The 23,088-nt window shown below is 37.0% G+C and overlaps 1 protein-coding gene across 1 annotated transcript; it reads right to left on the bottom strand.

The window, feature by feature from the left end:
* Positions 1 to 946: 946 nt before the first annotated feature.
* On the bottom strand, positions 947 to 22,559 carry PJA2 (praja ring finger ubiquitin ligase 2). The gene is made up of 8 exons (XM_010725901.4): positions 22,295 to 22,559; positions 19,852 to 20,899; positions 17,031 to 17,213; positions 15,428 to 15,613; positions 14,046 to 14,157; positions 5,580 to 5,694; positions 5,163 to 5,278; positions 947 to 3,835 (listed from the first exon to the last, which is right to left on the bottom strand). The coding sequence occupies exons 1-8, from the start codon at positions 22,545 to 22,547 to the stop codon at positions 3,728 to 3,730; spliced, it is 2,121 nt and encodes a 706-aa protein (XP_010724203.2). The 5' UTR covers positions 22,548 to 22,559; the 3' UTR covers positions 947 to 3,727.
* Positions 22,560 to 23,088: the final 529 nt, after the last annotated feature.

The raw sequence follows: 23,088 nt of genomic DNA on the forward strand, positions 1-23,088 counted from the left end.
AGGACATAACTTTCTGCCTGGTGGATATCATGACTGGGGCTCTGCCACTGGAAGTGATGCTGATCCCACTAAATACTCTCCTGCTGTACCTAGGAGCCTCATTACTCCTTGGACAGCCTTTTGCACATGCATGGGTGCACTGCTGCTCCTAGCCTTGCCCAGGATTTGCAAACTGCTCTCATGAGAACTAGCATACCCTGGCAGATTTAAATCCTAACAGATTAAAAACAACATAAAGAAAATATTTTGAATGTACTCAGAGCAAAAATGGGCAACTTGCTTAAAACAGGAAGAACTTGTAAGGCTTTTGCATGCTTCAGCTCCTAGACTGAGATTTATTTTATGGTGAAGTCCCATTGGATAGTCAGCACATTTCCCACCATTGAGAAAAGTCACACTGATGATCACAGATTTCAAGCCTGGAAAGTCAAGTCTGAACACCAGTGCAGTGCAGTTGTATTTGGAGGCAGAACAATGCAGCAACACCTCATGCGTACAGTATCCTATAGCAGATTATTCTACATAAAGCATGAGAACTCAAGGGAGTTGCTTGGGCCAAAGTAGTAGCACTGCATGTTGAGGCTGTGAGGTTGTCAAGCATCAGAGCTAATGGCACACCTAATGCCTGGTGTATTGAGTGGAACATGTGGTACGTGCCCAGCACTGTGCTGGACATGGGTTGAGAAAAAAGTGCCTGCAGCAGGAGCACTGCTCAACGGTTCCCATCCAAACCAAGCCCCAAGAAAGCTGATGAAGAACACAGAGAAATGAACCAAGGAATTAACATCAGTGCATGCAAGGTGTAGCAGGTTGCTCTGTCTCTTGGCAAAGCTAATAGTGAAGTTAATTCAATATGCAAAGGGCAGTTCTGGAGTGCTGCTGGCTTACCTCAAAGGGCCCCCAGAAAGGAATGCATAAAATAGAAAGTTAAAAAAATCCAAAACACTTTATATTTTAACTTCACAATGAAAACGTTTTATTACATATTAAAAAGCATTCATTTTACATCATGTAGTTTACCAGAAACATATTTTTCACAAGAACTTCTGTATTACTTGAACATTACTCAAAGTAGGTAATTTGTTTATCCCCTTTTGTGATCTCCTTTGGACTTCTCACGCATCCAGTTTACTAGTACATGAAGAGACGATATAAACCCTCAGCTGTAGCAGACCTATGATACAAACTCTCGTTGTAGCAGACCTATTTTTCCACATTTTCCTCTGCCTTCTTGTTGAATGCTTGTTTTTACTTTATGTGGGAAAAAAAATTTCTTCTTGTAGCTAGAAGTTTTTATTAGAGAATACCCAGAATGTTCCCTTTGAGCAAATATTTGTTCTTTAATTTTTGTTGTTCTAGGAAAACATTACACTTTACAAGGTGTTTCCAAGGACCAGGCCTTCTTGAACTGATTTTACCACTGAATGTGCACAGCAATCTGACGCAATTTCATTTACCAAAAAATAAATCACTACTAGCATTTGAATATTCCAAAGAATTTGAAGGATTGCTCAGGTAATCTCTCCTGAGTATGACCTGACATGGCATATCATTTTGCAGACACCTTGACAAAGGTCTTTCATTTGCTATTTCCTCATTTGAGGCACCAAGAAAGATCTATGAATTATCCATTAACATTCAAGGTGAAAGGGAAAAAAGAAAAAAGGTTTTAACACTCTTAGACAGCTGTTCATCAGCTGTTCAGAAATAGTAGACAGAACTGAGGCCAGTAATAGATAAGGAGGAAAAAAGCCTAACAGCTGCTTCTGAATTAGCTCTTGACATTGCTTGTTAAGTCTGGAATCAAAAGCTACAAGCAAGAGTGCTTCCAAATCTTGCCCCAGAATCTAAGGTAATCCTCTTTACAAAAAACGGTTCTTAAAGGATTAAATGAGGGACAGATACTGTGCAGTTAGGAAAGAAATATAATACAGGCAGGTTACAATAACCTGTTGTAGCATTTGCCATAAGAGGGCAATCAATGGGCATTCTCCCCAGCACTGATTTATAAATGAGATAAGGAAAATTACAGTGCTTCTTGGATTAGTACAAACTGTCCCAGTGAGTACACTTACAGGTTCCTTGTCATGTTTTTCAAAACCCTGCTGATGTCAGCTTTGATGAATATAGAGTTCTACTGCAGAAAAATAAACTTGTAAGGAGCTGTGCTAACCACACTTCCACAACTTTTCACCAACACCCTTGTTCTTACTTCCTTGTATTCATGTTTAGTAATGCAAAATCTAAAACCTCAGGAATAGATCTATGGCAATATCCAGCAATTCTGTCACAGCCCACAAAGTACACTGTAAAGTAAGTAACGCTATTCAGTATGTCTCTCAAAAACAAGTATTACTGTCTTATATCACTATTCAAAGAATAGATTAATATTTGTAAAGATGAGGCTATTATGGCAGCAACAACCACAACCAAGTGCTACTTTAATCTTAGTTTTTCAATCATCACATTGCGCTTTCCACGAGCTTAACTAGTAGTTACTGGAAACAAGTAATTTTAAGAGTGCTTGGATTTGGTTCCTTGCATATTATCCCCATGCTCCAGCACTGTAAGATTGCACAACCACTAATACAGAATACACAAATCCACTTAACTTTCTGTGCTCGAAGACAAACTTCAGCACAAGAGAAAACTTTAAGGGACACGGAGTATTAACTAGAGAAATACATTTTAGAAGTTACAGTCTTTTTCCCTTTAAAATACTCTACGTAGCATAACCCACTGCAACAAGTGCAAACACCAGAAACATTCATTCTTAAATTTCTGCAATAATAATAGTTATGCTAACATCCATGTATTCAAAGATATTTTTCAACGAAACGCACAAGGTTGTTACTACCTTGTTCAGACTTCAAGACTCCAAGAGACAAAAATATTTTAATTATATCTGCATTAGGAAAGCAATTCCTCCCTGACATATATATAAAAATAAATCTATCTAGAAGAGAGCGAATGTGTGTGCAAGGAGGAGAAAGTAAAGGAGGTCTATTCAGTAGAACAATATTTAAAAAAAAAAAGAACCAGCTGCTCAGATGTTACAGATTCAACTTCTTAGAAACTCAGAATATCAAATGTTGACGTTAAAAGTTCATACATAATAAAGTTCATTCAGGACTTAAGACTTAAAATTGGTAACAGCATTTGTAAAAAAGCCCAGGCAACAGTAATCTAACAGCACTTCTGATGCCAGGAAAAAGGTTAATGTGGAATAAAACTGAGATATTTTTCCTCTGCATTTCCAGTAAGAGCAAATTGTACTGTTGTCATCACAAAATGTCTTCATATCTGACGTAAACAAAAGAAGAATTACAGTTACTCACTGGCAAATAGTTCAGTTATGTAGGACAGTCTATAAGCATAACTTAAGCAAGCTGCAACTGCACTGCAGTTGTAAGAATGCAAACACAAAGTGCCATATTATCTTTTCAGACAACTTTAACATAATACAAGCTTTAGACATTCTAGTTACCAGCAATATTACTCCGAAAACCGAAAAAGGGTGCACATTTTTAAATTTTCAAATTGAAAGCTAGAAACTATTGTAAATCTAATCAGTTGAAAAATTCTTGCGTCTTCTTTCCAAACTGAAACATACGATACACACGGTATTTTACATATCATTTTTTCACATTGTAACTAAGCACAATTAACATTTATTTTGGCAGAAGAATGTTCATCTCATACGCTAGCTGGGAGCTCCCGTAACGTTCTAAACAGAAGATGAAGAATCATCATCAGGTAGAAAGGAAGCAGTGGCAGCAGGTGCTTCAGGAAGCATGGGAGCAAGCACATGGCGACAAACAGGACAAGTTCCTGACTACAGAAAAAGAGAAGAAAGAACAGGTCATTTGCACAGCCTGAATTTGATTCTAGTGAAGAGCTGAAGTTTATGATTTACAATGTATTTCTTGATGACAAACTCAAATCAGATTGGACATCTGACTGAAGCTAAGAGATATATATCACCTCTGATTAAAACTTTTTTTTTTTTTTTTTTTTTTTTGAATACCAGGTATATGCCACAGGAACCCTGCAAGGTGTACTTCTTCAAAGAGAAGTGGGAACTTAATCTGGTTTATATTTGACACTTTATGGAAAAATAAAGCCCAAATCTAACAGGATTTCATCATAGTTCTCAGCAACAGCAGTTTACTACTGACAGTAGAAAAAAGATAAGACAAAATACAAAGATTTTAACATCAAAACTAAGAGCATTAGGATACAAAAATAACGTAAAAACACCTAGAACTCATTCTAGAGATGATCTTATCTCCCTGGTTTGAATCAATTAATCACACTCTTACAGTACTTGAGAAAGGGATACACTACACCATAGGCTCAGCACTATTTCTAAAAACTACATGAAAATCATCAAGTCCAAGTTCACACTGTACATAAAGCAGAGTACAAATGTAGTCATAGAAATACTAGTTAATGAATTATAGTTCTTTTAGTGGCACCTCAATACGAGCCGGGATCGGATCCAAGGGAAGAAAAGGTAATTATGGATGATGAAAACAAAATCTAATACATTTATCAAAGGAAGGTGTTGCAAATTAATCTACATCATATTCTTGCAGATGCTTATTTCTTCTGTGAACTTTATCACCAGAAATGGGTCCGACACATTCCAGCAAATCAGATGAGATACTTGGTTGTCTTTAGAGAAGATGAAAGCATTATCTTCACTTCAGGTAGGAGGCACAGTAAAAAAAAAACTTCTATCTTGCTGAAATGTAACTTACTTTTTCTTTTTTCATTTTTACCCAAAACAAATCATGTTTTTCCCACACAAAACTCCTTTCCCATTCAAGAATGACATCACTGCATTCTAATCTCTAACTACTATAAATCCTTACACAAATAAATATTTAACTATTCAGTTTATTTATCCATGTATATTCACATACACATACCTAAAAATAAATACCAAGTCATTGCTCCTCAGGTGATTATGGATATAAATTACTCTCACTTGATTTAGAATTTGCTTCCACAATGCATAAAAATAATAGCTAGTGATTTCACAGAACACCATTCCACATTTTCAAAAGTTTGAAACCGTTCTTCCTGTAAGAATGCAAATACTCAAACTAAACAAACAAAACCCACCAAAAAAAAAAAAACAGCCAAAAAGCATTTACCTTCTGTAACCAAAGAGTGACACAAGGCTTGTGAAACAAATGATGGCAGGGTAGCTCTGTTATGATTTCATCTTTTACATATTCACTGCAACATATAGTGCAGCATTGCTCCTGACCTGCAGACATCAAGCAGAAAAAGTATTAATATCTTTTAATGTCAGTTAATCTTAGATGTATAAAACTGATATACCAACAGTATCACCAATGATTATGAAATACAATCACAGCTCATACAGTAAAGATTCATTTCACAGAAGTTACAAAAGTTACACTCAGTTCAGTTCAAAATTCAGAAGCTCTTAGTACAGTATTTAAACATACTGTGCAGCTAACAAGGCTGTATCTATGCTGTTACAAAAAGCTAAACTTGTTCTTATAAACCTAGCAGAAATTAATTCTTATTTGTTTTTTCCATACCGTCATGGTCATCTGTGACGACAATCTGTGGTAGACAATCTATGCTTTCTTTAGGAGCTGGTGGATGGGCCTGTTCAACATCAACTGCAAGAGACTCCAAATGTGCCAGAGCATTCTGAAAAAGGTGAGCAGAGATCAAGTTCTCTTACTCACAAATACAACATTCCATATAAAAACAAATAAGCAAGACAAGGAACCCTCTCCAATCAACCATTACATCATTCTTATTTTGGTAATGAAAGAGCAAAAGCTGAAGGTCAAAACAGTATCAGATTGTTACTAAGGCTTCTCAACATATCAGCACAGATGCACAACTTATTCTCCAATGAATGTCCATATTATAAAAAGAGAGCAAGTAAAAAATACAATAAACCTTGCCAATATAAAACTGCCTGAAAATAAAAGTCCCATTTACGCAGTTTTTGGCTTCAAAACTAGTATTACTCAAATGAGAAGAAAAAATTAAGTACCTGGGCTACAAAATCAATGTATGCTTTCAGGAAAAAGCAAGATCCGCATATATGTTTCTCATCTGTTTAACGACTCTGGGTGATATGCACTTCGAAACAAAACTAAATTTTTCACCATATAAAGCCATTATGACACCAATGCTAAAGCAGGCAGATTTGATGTTAATTTATATCATATATTCAAGCACACTGCAGTGTTTTCTTTTTGCTGAAGAACCTTTCAAAAAAGCAAATATAGCCGATCCAAATTCTAAGAAATGCACAAGACACACCTGATTCAACAATACAGCAGAACAAACTGAATAGCCATGAACACGTAAGCACTGAGTTGATATCATGAATTAAGTACCCGCAGCCTTCAAGAATATCTGTTTATTGTTCTAAACAGGATGAAATATCAAATTTTCTGCTAAGAACTTTAAGATAAATTGACATTTTTATAGCATCTATCATTTACATCATTTACCTACTAAGAACAAAAAAACACCAACAAATCAGAAAAACACTGGATGACATGCAGACACCTTCAGCAGCCTTTCCTCTGGATCTTTAAAGTTATCAGTCACAATCTGTGAATGTGTCTGCTCTTACCACAGTGGCAAGATATCTTGGACAGCCATTCCATCTAGTAGCTCTAACACCTACAATTAAATATCTGCAGTAGCATAAATTCAGCTAGAACTAACAGACAAATACTTACAGCTCCTACTGCCAGAAGTATTCTCATCTAGAAGTTCTAGTTAAAGAAAACCCTGGAACAATTGTTTGTGGTGCAGTATACAGCTCTACCTGCGAAACAACTACATTCTTCAAACTCCTGAGATCTAACAGCTTGAAATCATTTAATGCTGCTTCAATGGACAATACTTCCTTACTAAGTTGACTTTAGTATTTCTAATGGTATTTTGCTGTGGCTGTGATGGTCTGAGAATATTTTGAAGATAAAAGTACTGCTGCTGATTAGATTAACTACTACAGCTGGGAAAGCTAAATGAGATCCAAAGCAGATGCAATATTGCTTTCGTCAAGTCTCTGTGTCTATATCCAATATTAGCTCTACAAAACAGAAAATGATTTACAGAAGCATTATTTGCTTTTTGAAAGCTACATAAAAGGAATATCACAGACAATAAGCCTCACAATGACTCTGATGCTTAAACTACACCTTCAAAAAACAAAGCAGACTGAACGAAGCTCCATTCTGTAACTTGTATAACTTTGCTTTTAAGGCGTCATAGATAACTCCAATTTTCTTCCTCCTATTAAATATGACTGCTTACCACTCCATGCTCCACAAACTACATGCTGAATACTGCCAAAGACAGAAGTGGTATAAGCTACAAGGCTGTGAACTTCTCAGACCTATGAACCAGCACTGGAAATATCCATAAGTCAGTAACAATCCATATATTTCTGACTTGTTCTATACTGCTACTGAAGTAAACCAAACACACGCAAGTGACAAATGACAATAAAAAACTCACTCATAGATAAAATAGATACAGATATATATCTATACAGATATATAGAAATAGATACAGATATATGGAGAAATTTTAGGAGAAACTGCTTTAGTATCAGAGTCTTATAGAACATAGCTCGATTGTTTTTAATACACATTTGCTTTTTCTCCCCTCCAAATGTCAAAATTGTGACAGATCTCTTTGTTCTCATTATACAGAGGTAAATTTCTTTTGCTGGTTTTTTTTTCCCCTGAAAACTTCCTGAGCTATATATACTATGAAAATTGCCACTGTGACAATATAACTTGTTAAAGAGTCTACTATTTTAGTTAAAAAAACTTTGTGAGGAGGATTAATTAAACCAGTAACAGGTTGAATAAGCTCAGAGTTTTTGGATAAATTTTTAAGGATGCTGTAATTAAAAATTTACCCTAACCTCTGATCACATCAGAGTAATAGAACAGTATCAAGAACATAATGGCTTAGGTTGGAAGGGACCTTAAAGATCATCTTGTTCCAAATCCCCTGCTGTGGGCAGGGACTCCTATTGCGCAGAGCTCCATCCAATCTACCCTGAACACCTGCAGGGATAGAGGTATCTACAGCTTTTCTTGGCAACCTGTTCCAGTGCCTCACCACCCCCAGAGTAAGGAATTTCTTTCTAATATTTAATTGAAACCTACCCCTTGTTCTGTCACTACACTGCCTCATAAAGATTCTCTCCCCATCTTTCCTGTAGCAGCGGAATGCTGCAGTGAGGTCTCCCCAGAATCTTTTACTCCCTAGGCTGAACAAGCCCAAATCCATAAGCTTGTCTTCACAGGGAAGCTGCTTCAGCCCTGTGATTATCCTCATGGCCCTCCTCTGGACTTGGCCAACATCATCACATTGTTCCTGTGGTGGGGACCCGAAGCCTGGACACAGCATTCCAGGAGAAATCTCATGAGATAGGAACAGAGAGAGACAATCACCACCTTCAGCTAATTAGGTATAATTTTGATGCAGAACAGGACACAATTGGCTTTCTAGGCTATATGAAGACACTGATGGCTCATGCCAAGGTCTTCATCCTCCAGTCCTTCTCCACAGAAGAACTTAATCCATTCATTACCCAGTTTGTACTGACAGTGGCAGCTGTCCCAACTGAGGTGCAGGAAATTACACTTAGCCTCATTGAACTTGATGAGTTTTGCATGGACCAGTCAAGCTCACTCTGGATGGCATCCCTTCCCTCTCTTGTGTGAGCCACACCATTCACCTTGGTGTCATCCACAAACTTGGTAAGTGCACTCAATCCCACTGTCCATGTTGTTGACAAATGTCATGTAACACTGGTCCTAATTCAGACCACTGAGGAAGACCAGTCATGTCTCACCTCCATCTGAATACTGAGCCATTGATTACACTATTTAGAATGCAACTATGCAGCCAATTCCTTATCTACTGAGTGGTCCATCAATCAAATCTACGTCTTTCCATTTTAGAGACAAAGACTTATTTCAGTACTGTATCATGTGCTTTGTGTAAGTCCAAGCAGATGATACCAGATACTTCTTCCTTACCTACTTATGCTATAACCCTGCCGTAGAAGGCCACCAAATTTGTCAGGTACAATTTGCTTTTAGCGGTCAGCAACGAACTCTGCTATCTATGTGCCATAGCATAGTTTTCAGGAGGACCTGTTCCGTGACCTTGCCGTACACAGAGGTGAGGCTTACCAGCATGTAGCTCTCCAGGACTTCCTTTTCATTCATTTTTAAACAAATGTGTGTTATATTTACCATTTTCCAGAAGCATGACACTGAAAAGTGGCCAAAGCTTAGATTTCTACATTATTTATACAAACTGGGGGAAGATCTCCTTGAGAGCAGCCCTGCAGAAAAGGACTTGGGGGTCCCGGTAGACAAGAAGCAGGACATGAGCCAGCAGTGTGCACTTGCAACCCGGAAGGCCAACTGTGTTCTGGGCTGCATTAAAAAAGGGACGGCCAGCAGGGAGAGGGAGGTGATTGTCCCCCTCTACTCAGCTCTTGTGAGGCCCCATCTGCAGCACTGCGTCCAGGCCTGGGGCCCCCAGTAAAGGAAGGACATGGAGCTCTTGGAGCAGGTCCAGAAGAGGGCTGCTAAGATGATCAGAGGGCTGGAGCACCTCTCCTGTGAGGAAAGGCTGAGGGAACGGGCTTGTTTAGCTTGGAGAAGAGAAGGCTCTGGTGAGACTTCATTGTGGCCTTCCAGTACTCGAAGGGAGCATATAAATAGGAAGAGGAATGGCTGTTTATGAGGGTGGACAGTGACAGGACAAGGGGGAATGGTTTTAAACAGGGGCAGATAGGGGAGGTTTAGGTTAGATATTAGGAGGAAGTTTTTCACTCAGAGGCGGGGGTGGTGATGCACTGGTTGCCAAGGAGGTTGTGGATGCCCCAGCCCTGGAGGCATTCAAGGCCAGGCTGGATGTGGCTCTGGGCAGCCTGGTCTACTGCACATAGTAGGGGAATTGAAACTAGATGATAATTGTGGTCCTTTTCAACCCAGGCCATTCAATATTATGTGATTCTATGATTATGAAACATAAGGTGCAAAAGCATTTCTAATTACCAAGAAGCAAATGAGTTACAAGGTATATCGCATCCATAATGTAGAATCAGACTAAGCAAGACTTAACCAACATGTCTGCCTTCAACTTAGATCTGAATTGAACTAAAACAGTACAACTGACATTTTTTTTTTTTAAACACCATACGACTCCTAGTAGCCTAAGAACCAGTAAGTATTCTCTTAGAAAGCCATTAAAAACTGTGATAAGTACATAGACAATGTAATTGGAGAATGACACACATATTTGGGTTCAAACAGGGAAAGCTGTTAAAAGGGTAAAATGAAAAATAAATGCAAGCAGTAAAATCTGTAAGGTGATAATAAAGAATACAGAACAAATAGGAAACATATCTAGTGAAGAGGAACCATATCACTGTAGAAAAAACAAAAGAAACAACTTAGAAAGCCAAAACACATCCATCTCTAAAATAAGATGGACCATGTCAAGAATAAATGAAATCACTCCCCCTTTATTTCTGAGGAGAAATGAAGAACATAAAATTAGATGACTTTGTTCTTCCTCATGATTGATTTAATTACTATTTCCCTAAAAGAGCTTTCAAATCTCATCATCTTGACTTTAGCTCCTAAGATACCTGTTATCACGACCTCTCTACTTGACTCACATACATTTAATGGAAAGTGCAAAACAAAAATGGTCATATTAGATTTTTCATATATTCTATAGAAAAACTGCATTGAAATGTCGTATCAAAAATTGCTAGAGAAGACATTTTCAAGAGTCTCTTATCCAAACTTAGAAGTCTTCATTCAGTTTGTTCTTTGTATCATAAAATACATGTTTGATAAATTGTTCTAGTCCTCCCCGTGAAAATTCCATATTCCACATTTCAGACTTCTGACCAGGTACTATGACCAGAAAAGATAAAGAAGAGGCTCTGTAACATCATGACGTATTTAGATCACACACTGTTCCAGTGAAAGATTTCATATTCCTAAATTTGTTGAAGAGTTCTATGAAGAGTTGCTCTGAAAGTAACACTCCCTATTTTATGATGTTGGCCCACAACATCAGAGGCAGATGGTGGTGGTATGTCAGTAAGAGGCTGAACCCTCACACCAATATGTGATCACATTTTATTGCTGAGGGAGAGATGGCAGTAGGGAGGCGGTCTGACAAAATGGCATCTGACATGAGAATGCGTATGAAGTGAAGGTGTTCCACTGAATTTCTCTATGAGGAAAAACTGGCATTACTTCTGGAGAGATCTACGTACATCTACAATATACGAATACTGGGAAAGTTTGCCTATATACTGTTCTGATAAGTGCTACCACAGAAACAAATTTCTAGCCTTTGTTGATCCACTGAGTGATAGGGTTGCAACATATTTTATTAACGTAGTTTATACAGAACTAGTGATTCATAAATCATGTTTTCCAGGAAGCAGAAGATACTGTATCTTACCTCTTGCTCTGTTTTGAGTTTTAAGATACAACCTAAACAAACAATCAAAATTAATTCTGGACAGATGGACATTTTTTGCTCAGTTTCTCTCAGCTTCCAGAAATACAATACGGTCTAAGAAATGCTGGACAGTTTAGAGTAATCGTTGCACTTATTTTCTGAACTATTTGAATAACAACTCTTCACACTGCCATCTTTTGTAAGTTGCTTGAGGGTAATAATCCTTAAGAGGAAGGATTTCAATTCCATTTAATCAAATTAACAATGTGAAAGTATCACCCTTAAAAGTTACTTTGTAAGTTAAACTATCGAAGCAAGAAGAACAGTGACAAATATGAACTAAAATGATACTCTATACTGCAGTACTTGGAAGGGGAGGGAGCAAATGGATTCATCAGCTGTTGTAAAACATCTTGCTGTTTTAGGCAACACAGATACGTAAAAATTTCTTACAAGGTACCCATTCTGTGCCAGCAATACAGAAATAAACATCGTCATTGTTTATCAGTGTGTTCCTAAATGATAGGAATTGAGAACGTTAACTCAATTACAAATTTAAGAAGTATCTATACAACAATGATGCTAATGCATTCCCCTGTAAACTCTCAAAGACTTGAAAACTCTTATTAAGCAACTACTTATTGCTATTCCAACTATGCCAGGCTTCTGTGTCCACCATAAAGTTTCAGGCATCCAAATGCTAATTTCAAGCAATACTATTTAAAAGAATTGGGCTTCCTCTCATCCAACACCTACAGTGACCTGTACCACAGGTTCCATAGAATAACTATCTTTGTACTCATCTTCCTGCTTGCCAAACAAGTTCAATGACACTCAGTTCCTGATGACACTAACATAATTACAGCAGCTTCTCTGTCAGCCATCTATACAGTCAATTAGGACTGCATTTACAGGCCAGCTTGAACGAATTTTACACATTCCTTCTGACGAATTCAACAATGTTCTTGCATAGAAATGAGGAAAAAAATCTCAGAATTATAAAAATTATATAAAAAGAATTATAAAAATAAAAATTGTAAAAATGGATGGGATTTTTTTTTTTTCCCCTCTCTACACAATTCCTCTTTTTTCACTGCAAAGGGGGAGGTCAACTTGCTTCTGTAGTTCTGTCTTGTTTGATGTAGTGAGAACTAGCAGGTATTGAAGAGACATGGATGTTTCCTTATACAACTTCACAATATTGGTTTTAGAATAAAGATATCAACAGACCTACAGCATAGCAAGAAGCAGTTTTGATGCATATTCAGATAAGCAAAACTAACAAGGTCCTCTAAAACTGGAGAAAACCCTATGATACATCTACAAAAAAATGCTGACCTCTAAATGGTTTAAGAGATGCACACTAGTAATGTAAGATTAATAACTTCAGGTATGGCCCTTTGACCTCCTTTGAAAATCATCATTAAGCTCATTCTCAAAATTATTGATTTTATCACTATTTGTAACGCTAAAAAGCTGTATGATTGTTCCACTGACTGTCAGCTTTAGAAATTTTAACATGTCCTCAGTATTGTGCCTGGAAGCACATCCTGACACAGTTTGCCCTGTTCACCCCTTTTAATTAAGAGCTAGTTGTCAAGCTCCCTATTGCTATTCCCTAAACTTCACATACAAAATACTCAATTTAATTGTTGCAACACCATATATGTCTACCCATCTTTTAACTCTTGTTTTGGCAGAGAATATCCTGCAGAGAAGACTTCTGGCAGAGCAGAGCATGTTGCATGAAACAGAATTTCAGCTAGCTAGCTCTATATACATTCTGACAGTGACCAATGTCATGTAACTAAAACAAACAAGAAAAACCAACAATAATCATAACAGTGGTGGTTTATCCACTAGGTAGTTAAGACAAACAAATCCAATGAAGACTAGTTCTGAGGAATACAGATAAGAGACTTCTACCACTACTCTTAAAAAAAAAAAAATGGAATAGTCTATACACACAGTAGGTATGAATTTTCTTTAGGTATGTACAAAATTTGATAACATTTAAGTGATGAATTTATACTTGCAGAAATACCAATATTGCCATTTTTCCTTTAACAGAAAATAATTGCATATTCTAAAACTAGTTCTAAAACCAGTGCTGATCAATGACTTCTTGCTCTATATCATTTAGAAGAAGTTTAACAGTTGTTTTCAAACTTGCAAATTTAAAAGTTCAAAGCAGACCAAAAAAGGATTTTTTTTTAGTCCTTGTTGAATCTTTGTTTGTAAGTTGACTAAGAAAAACTCTTGTGACAACACCACAGGTATAAAGCTGCCATGGTCAGAACACTTGTACCATTCTCATATGTTTTTCCAATATTGATAAAATGTTTCCTGTCTCACTAAATATTTTTATATCTAATATTAACACACAAAAGAGTACCCTCCGAGATGGAAAAAAAAGAGTAAAACTCAGTGATCTGAATATTTGTGTATTAAAATAACACAGTGTGCTTTGGTTTTAATTCATACAAAAATCAACTGCTACACTTTAATACCTCCATAGCTTGTGCTAAGCTCTCCTCTAGTGCCATATACGTGAAAAATTGAGGATCCACATATGAAATGACTTGAGCAACTCCTGCTCCATCGCCAAACTCATCCAGCAACCTGAAAAACACAAGTTTGAAACACAGACAATGCTCCCTAATGTAACAGTGACAACATGAAGACTGGATACATTTAGTTGTTTCACACAATAACACTTCCTTTCCAGGCTCCTGCTGGGCTCTGCCAGAACACACTACTAACCTATGCCCAGCACAGCGGTACAATCAGTGATACAGACATCAGAAGATTCTGAAGTGAGATTTTATTGTCGACCACTTCAAAGTAAAAGGGCAAACAGCTCAGCAAATAAATTCCACGTGTATTCTATTAGGCTCTTTTAAAAATTGTTGTTCAGATTATGTTTTCATCATATATTAGCATTTTACAGCTTAACAATCAGGGATCAAATTTTAAAACAGGCACTGGCAAAACTGTTACTCTCTGCATATGATGAACAGAAAAAAAAACATACTATTAGAGAAACACTCTTCTTTCTATTCTGATTAGTTAAGCAGCTTGACAAAGCTGATCTCCAAAACTGAAAGATCGGTTTATATCCATATACCACAGTTTCCTTGTTTAGCTTGCTGCAGTAAGTACTTGCTTGTCCCTGTAACAGTGTACTTTATTTCAACTTGGACTTCCACATGTTAGTCCCTTCTGAGCTTTTTGACAATATAAAAACAATTACGCTGTCTCTTTATGAAGACACATCTACATGGCAAATTTTTAATACTACTAATAACAAGAAGAGAAAAAGCTTTAAGTCTTTCACTGAGAAGCATTCAGTCTAGCTCACTTGCAATTTGAACAAACACAATTTGTGTTACTCTAGGATTAGGTTGTGCAAGTGGCTCTGATAACTTTCTTCCTGCCATTTGCAGGGCTTTCCTGATAAATATATCACACTATTCTTCAGCAAACTAAGGACAAAAAAAACATGAGTGAAGTATTCAGAATTACAATGAAGTTAGGTAAGCACATAGCATTTCCAAGAGAAATAAGGTATGTGTTACAATATTTAACTTACTCCAGCTGCAAAGAAAGTTAGAAAGTTGCACTGACTTGAAGGTTGACTATATTCATATTGCCTTGTTTTTGTTTATAATACTCCTGCCATACTTACTGTTTTGAAAATCAATTGAAAAATTAAACACAGCCCCCAAATGTGCCCTAGAATGTTCTCAGAACACAGCCTCACTTAACACATCTACACCTGCCTTCTAGAACAACGATATCTGTGTGTGTTTAGACATCTTATATAACAAAAGTAACCAGTCACTACAAACTCTCTAAAATGAACAGAAAAAACTACAAGAGGCATACATACCTCCACTCCACATCCAGGTCCTCACTCATACTGGAGTCATCCTCAAGGTTGTTGTTTCCATCCAACATAAATAATCCAGGATGCACAAAATCACTCGATGGATTGTTTTCCTCATCACTGCTGCTTTCTATTTCTTCATGATACTGTAACCAAGGAATTTCACCTTCCTCCAAAAATGTTTGCACCCTTCAAATTAATAAGAGAAAAACGTTTGTTCCCTTCAAATAAATAAGTGAACAGACAAAGCTAAGAAGCTAGGACCTCTTCCAAGCATTTGCAAACAAGAGAGGATACAAATACTACATCAAGGGCTGCACCTGTCTTTCCCAGAGTCCTTGACTAGAAATTTATCATTTGCTTTCAGAAAAAAAAAACTGTAACTTCTCAGAGTTATCTGTTGGTTCACCCAGACTCTGAACCTACTGAAACCCGTGATGCTAAAACAGAACTACTTTCACAGAGCTCAAGGTCAGCCATACAGTAAGCGGCTTGCTTAGCATTTTCCCCAGTACAGGCAGTATCACTGTCAGGGCTACCAAATTTAGTTCTAAAGATTTTCTTATTAATCTAAGTTCCAAAATCTAAAAGTTAAAGGCTCTCAACACCCTGGAGCAGCCTGCCATGGGGAAGCTTGACCTAATTGCCAAGAGATTATTTGTAAGAGAAGCCATGTGTGGCACCTAGGTTCTCCAGAGGAGAAAAAGACAAAAGTAATTAGGAATACTGCTTTTCTTATCAAAGAGCAAATAAATAGGAATTGTGTTAGAAATTAATACAATTGCAGGTTATCCACATCACAGAAAACTAAAGGATACGCAGTTCCATTGTTGCTGTTCTGAAACAGATCAGTTTTCATGATGTTTTCATAAAGCCATTCTAATTCTTAAGACCTCAAGAGACAGTGATGCTAATAAAGCAGTAACAGATTTAGACTGTTTGGTGCTAGCTGCTGTATGCCTGCGAGCAGAAGCAGCAGAAAGAATACTTAACCATGACTTGTTGCTTTCTAAAGACCCAAAGTAATAATCTAAGGTCAATATTAGATACTTAGAAAAAAATTCCTTGCAAGAAAAACAGACTTCGTTAAAAAAAGTAAAAAAAAAAAAGTAAGCTCTCATCAAGCGAATGTTTCAAATTCACTTTAATCACTTACAGGAAAATAAAAAAGAAAAGAAGAAATAAAGAACAGTTGTTCCATTCACTGTAATATATAAAGCAGTGACAAACAACAGCTTTGCAAGGAGTACTATGCAGCATCGGAAGGTGTGTGTAAAGAGACGTGCTACGTAATTAGCTTTCCTAATCTGCCTTTTTTGAGTCAGTACATCGTAACCCCTATTGATGCTGATCTGTTATTATTAGTATCAATGCCCTCTTATTATTTCTGTATTTTTCACAAAATAGCCAGCATTGCTTGTATGACAAGTCATTTTTTCCTATTTTAAATGTGCACATCAAATTAATCATGTAGTTGTCCATAAATGATTATTGCTAAGAGAGTAACTATTTTTAGAATTTATTTTATTCTGCACAGTGTCATGTGGCTACTGTGATACTGCTGTCAGAATTCACAGGAACAAATTAAATGAAAATAAAGACATACCCTCCATGGAAGCAGGCGTCTGCATTCACTTCTATACCACTGCTGCTATTCAGCACTTCTGCTTCACGTTCTTCCTTGCCTGGGACAGTCTCCCAGCTCTCATCACTTGAGGACTGGTCTTTTTCTGCAGCAGCAAAATAGATAGGCCCAGTTGCAGTCCATTCTCCATCACTACATTCTGAGCTGTAATGTAAACAAGGCAGGATGTGGATTTAAGCACTGCTTTACGGGAAAGAAAACATGCATAGAAACATTCTATGTCTTTGTGCTTTTTGTATGAAGATTTCTTTCCAGCATAGAAAAGCTTTCAAGGACAATTTTGTGCTACCTATAAATATAGATCTGTATGTAGGGTACATTCAAATCTCTCTCTTAAAAGGAAAAAAAAAAATCTGTCCACACTATCTAGTAGAAGTATTTTCTTCTTCTCTCTAGACATTAGTAAAGCAAATATATCTCAGAAATACAAATCCGCTGCCCCAGATGCACCTTCTCCTATCAGCACCTTGATACATAGAAAACCAACGTTTGCTTAGCAAATGTGCAGAAACGTTAGCTTCACATCTCAGTCACACAAAACATTAAGTAGAAGTTCTGGCAATCTCTAAGCCATTCACAACAGTCCTTTCTCTGTTCTCTTCTTTAAACTATACAGAGTTACAACTGATAGATTACTGAAAATCATTTAAGCCACTGGCTTTAACAGATGAGCAATAGGGAGTTTTTCAAAATACATCCTAAGTCGTACCAACTACTGTTTAACATTCCAGTACTTTCCCTCCTCACATTTAAAGGTTAGTTAAGTATACTGTAAGACTAACCTAGAGCCTCAGAGCTGTTCCTTCAGTGTTCTCTATTTCACAATCCAGTAATGATTACCAACACAGATTCCAGTAACAGAAGTACTGTTCTGAAAGTAATAACTCCTATTTTATTATGTTGGTCTATGACATCAGAGGCTGATGTTGGTGGTATGCCAGTAGGAGGTTGAACCCTCCCACGAATATTCCATTGCATTTCGTTGCTGTGTGACAGATGGCAGCAGAGGGGCAGCCTGACAAAATGGCATTTGACATGGGAGTGCATATGAGGTAAAGAACTGTCAATTAATTTCTCCATGCAGAGAAAAATGGCACTCACTATCATTCATCTTCATAAATGTTGAGTGAGAATTGATGAAACAGTGGAGAAGAGCACAGTGGTGGGTAGTGTATTTCAGCAGTGGTGAGAGTGATGTGACAGACAAGCCACGTTCCAGACAGCTACGCACATCTGTTGGACTATGAAATGATGAGTATCTTGATAACTCATCCACACAAATCAGCTGGATTATAACCAGCAAACTGTACACAGAGTTGAACAACAGTTTCAATTCATTGGACACAATGGTGGTCCAAAACATGGGTACCACAAATGCTCACACAGGAACAGAAAGAACACTGTCATGATGTATCAAACCAACACAAAACTGAAGGTGACAGCTTCCTAGACTACACGGTTATCAGTGAAGAGATGTGGTGTCACCACTATGATCTGGAGTCAAAAGAACAGTCTACGAAGTGGAGACATGAACTCCTTATCAAATAAAAAGTTCAAGATGCAGCCCTCAGTGAATAAAAAGCATTGTACTGTCTTTTGGGATAGGAAAGGGGTGATCCTTCTCGATTTCCTGAAAACGAGGAAAAAAACCTCCACTCTGACTGCTACATCAAGGTGCTAGCTAAGCTGAAGGCTCAAATTTCCAGAGTCAGGCCTGAAAAGAAGACAGTCTTTCTCTTGCAACACAATAATACCAGGCTTCACACCAGCCTGAAGATAGAGGAGTGCCAATCTTGGCTGGACTATCCTACCATGCCCACCATACAGACCACATTTGGGACCTTATGACTTCCATCTGTTCCAGCTGATAAAAGAGGGACTTCATGAGTAACATTTTCCTAGTAACAATGCCATCAGAACAGCTGTAAAACAGTGAGCCCGTATGCAGGCTCTTATTCATCACTGGTGAAAATGCATAGCTAATAGGGATGACTACTCTGAAAAAGTGTTTTGCAGCTGAGAATTTCAGCATCAAACAGTGCACTGTGCTCTAGCTGTTGCAGTTTCCATGGAAATAAATAGGAGGCATTACTTTCAGAGTCACCCACCTATTACCATATTGGTAGTTAAAATTGCTCCAATATAATTCTATTTTGAATTTGTATGTACACAGATTTTATTGAATTTCTCATTGAAAGGAAAGTAGATGTTCCTACAGACATTAATAGCAAACAAAGTAAGAACATCATACACTTGAATTTCAAAATTTAGGATTTAACTAAGCCAAATTCTGCAGAGATGCAGACTTTCATTTAATGATTACTGAGTTATAGACTTGTCACTTGCCAAAATGTGAGACATTAGCTTAACAGAGACTTTATGGGAACAATCATCTAGCTGAACTGGTCTCTGTTTGCCATGCTATCCAACACCATACTGTGGGAGCTAAAGGACAGCTCCTCATTCCACCATCAAAAGCATAATTCAGTTAGAAATAATTAAAAAAAGAAACAAGAAACTTTCCTGACCCAATTCTTACGACCTAATCTACAATGTTTGGAAAAATACCAAAATCATCACATTATGGTACAGTAATGTAAAGTGCCATTTCTTTAGATTATCTTAGAGTTGAAGGAGAACTGAAAGGAGGATTTGGCATTTTGCTGTATGATTATGTTCTGAAATTGAGCTACTGTGTTCCATGTGCTAATAAATCATGCAGATTTGTATATTACTTACACATCCAATTCAACCCAGTACAGATACAAAAATGGAACTTTACCTGTCTTGATCCCTGTGGGACACTGATAAGCGTCTGCTGCAGTCTTCAAACTCATCCCAGAAACTGCTATCATCTGGCATAACTTTCTGTTCTTGAACTGATGTATTTCTTCTTGGGTCTAATTTTGTGTGGCTTTGAGGACCACTGTACCACTTGGAATCAAATAACATACTGGAGCTCAATTTTTCTTTGTCATTTCTGAAAGGAAACTCAGCACAGCCTTGCTCAATTTCATCAATTTCACCTTCCCTCCTAGAACTGCTTTCTTCTTCATTATTACTCGGAAGCTTCTCTCTGTCCAAATGGCTTGTGGGGTTTAGTTTTCTTATTTTAGGTCTCACTATTGGTTCAGGTGAATCTCCTTGCTCAGTCTCCTCATCATTGATATTTAATTCACTACAAGTTGTTACACAGGTCCTGTTTTCAATATTCACTGTGTTTACCAGTTGCATTTCATAGCTGGCACCACTCAGGTTATTTGTCAGTATGGCTTGATCTTCAGCAGATTTTTTATACATCCCATTGTCTGGTTGGGTAAAGTCTGAATCTGTGCTAAAATATCTTGCTAAGGGCACTGGTCCTATTTCCTCACAACATCCTCTATAAACTCTATCATTGAGAGTAGATAGCTGGGACCGTAAATGCGTAAGAGATTCTACATCCTTTTCTAACTCAGAAACTATGTTATCTAGTGTCTCCTGAAGTACACCTGCTTCTTCTCTCACCAAGCAAAGTTGGTTTTGATCATCACCATCTTCTCCTTCACTGCTATCTGGCTCATAAGAGTCAATGTTTACAAAAGCTATTCCACTGCAGCTATTCAAATCATCACACTCCCCAGAAGCATATTTTGCAAGGTCCTCTGAGTTTTTATCAGGGCTCATAACGTTCCTTGAGATTTGGCTGCCTTCTACATAAGAAAATGGTGAAGGGTTTGCCTCAGAAGTTTGCCTGAACACAGCTTGGCAAATGGGTTCTCCAGTTCCAATATTTTCTAACACAGGCTCATCCAGTAAACCTGAAGAAACTTGAACCAATGGTCCAGAACCTTCATAGAAAATTGTAAGAAAATACAATGAGTAATCTCATTTACAAAACCAGCTCATGAAAAAAGGGTAGTTCATTGTAAATGCAATGCAATTTACTATGGAGAAACATTTAGCAGAGATGTAGTCATTTTTCATTAATATAGTTTACAGAAATAAGAATGTAAATAAGGCTAAAGAAATAAATTTAAATGATTCAAGTTCAGCTCAGCCTTTGACAGCACAAACCAAGTACTAAAGAAGAAGCATGCTCATAAGAAGTACCTTTACTTTGTTCAATTAAAAGGAAATTTTCAGATGAGAAAAGAAAACCTGAATGAGACTAGAAATTTGAAAAAGCTGCAAGTCTTTCCATATGTTAAAATTGGACTACTCATTTGTTAACTAGCTGAATTGTGCCTCCCGCAACACTCAAATAAAACCACTTATTGCTACCATAAATTATGTACTAACAACACTGTATTTTGTACTGCAGCTGTAAATGCGACTCTACATAAGGAGAAAATAATAGCAGGAATGAACACAGAATTTACAGTTTGAAGTCACATAACCATGGATTCCATTTGGTTATATTAAACACCTCTTGCATAAAGATACAATAAATACTGAACTCAGCAAGAGTTAAACAAGGTAAAAAGATACATTCTGGTACTACCACAAAATTAATACTTAGTTTGAGTTACCTGTAAGCTCCATGCTGTTTTTGAACACACAAACAGCTTGCATAACTTGATGCAAGTACTTGCAAATTTTAGCTTGGTATTAAGGAACTAAGAAACTTCATTAAAAAAGAAAAAAAAAAAACAAGGCATGCACAGTTAAATCCATAAGAGGTTATTTTAAACACAGGCAGACTTAGGATACCATGTAAAATAAGCTTCCCATTATTTAAAGGAAAAAAAAGAAGAAAGAAGAATCACTGAAGCAAAAAAAAAAAAAAAAGGGGAGGAAAATGTTCAAGTTGTATCAACAGAAGATAAATTTTAAGATCTTATACGAGCTTAAAATAATTACCACTGTAACTACGCTGAGGTCAAAGATATGTTATTTGGTCAAATATTTCATAGAATCGTTTTGCTAGAAGAAATTTTCTTCCAAATGTGACTTTCAACAAATGTCTTCAAGAAAGGCAAAATAATGGGATTCTATCTTATGATTATACAACTTGTTAAGACACATTAACTTATTCATACCTTCTTCAAGCAAAACTGAAATCTAAAAATACTTCAGTTTGCTTTAAGTGTAGCTTACACATATGTATCATATATGTGGATACCCTCTTCCCTTTTCTACATCTCCCTATGTGACTTTCCTCCCCAACCCCTAAACACCACAGTTTGCAATAAAATGGAACATACACAGAGATATGTACATACATAAAGAAATCTGCTCCTTACCATCACTCAATTCTAATCCTTCATATTCTCCATTGTGTTGGTGTTGATTTCCATCCTCACTATTCAAAGATGGTCTAAAACTGACACAAGCATGCCTTCTTCCGTATCTTCTACCTGTAATAGTCTGATACCCTCCTGTTGGTTTTGGCCATGCAAGTTTGCCAGCTTCTTGACCCATTGCTGCACGAAATTCTAGAAGAAGATGACAAAAAAAAAGAAAAAAAGGAACAAGCAAACAAAGAGAAGATTGCATTAGACAACAATGCATCTTCTACAGTTTTAATCTTTAACTTCAATTTTTCTTTTTTTTTTTTAAGCAAGGATTTTTCCATTTCTTGTCTACAAAGCTACAAGGCCAACCTTGCCCTCACCTTAACAAGTTTGTGATAAAAACAAGTTGTCATAAAAACAACTGAAACTAAGTCCAGGTGCCATCCAGCTGCCTCCTTTCCTCTTTGAATGCAACTTATTTCTGCTCCTTGTACCTATGTCATTTCACACAAGATATTTACAAAAACTGTAACAGAAAAGCCTTTAGCCATATAGGGCTACAGCCCATGCATGGTTGCTATTACTGCAATATTGATGGGTCATAATACTTATCAAGAAAACATGGGTTAAGAGCTACATAGGAACTTGTAAAACAGTGTGGGAAAGCTGCCAACATTGCAATGAAGAGACTTTCTAATACAATAGTAGTATTATCTACAAATAATCTAATACAAGAACTCATGTCCAAAGGATTGTACAAACACAATTAGAAGTGCACACTTCAGATGTTCAATGGCTTTCAC

The sequence above is a fragment of the Meleagris gallopavo genome, chromosome Z (genome assembly GCF_905368555.1).
Source record: "Meleagris gallopavo chromosome Z, MGAL_WU_HG_1.1, whole genome shotgun sequence".
NCBI classification, from domain to species: Eukaryota; Metazoa; Chordata; class Aves; order Galliformes; family Phasianidae; genus Meleagris; species Meleagris gallopavo.

What these genes read in the sequence shown, in the direction of transcription:
- PJA2 (XM_010725901.4), bottom strand. Translation starts at nt 22,547, where the DNA reads ATGCAATCTTCTCTTTGTTTGCTTGTTCCTTTTTTTCTTTTTTTTTGT. An exon ending in AGGATTAGAATTGAGTGATG is followed by an intron (nt 20,900 to 22,294) that starts GTAAGGAGCAGA and finishes TTTTCTATGAAG; the next exon opens with GTTCTGGACCATTGGTTCAA. An exon ending in GACCTGGATGTGGAGTGGAG is followed by an intron (nt 14,158 to 15,427) that starts GTATGTATGCCT and finishes TGTGTTTTTCAG; the next exon opens with GTTGCTGGATGAGTTTGGCG.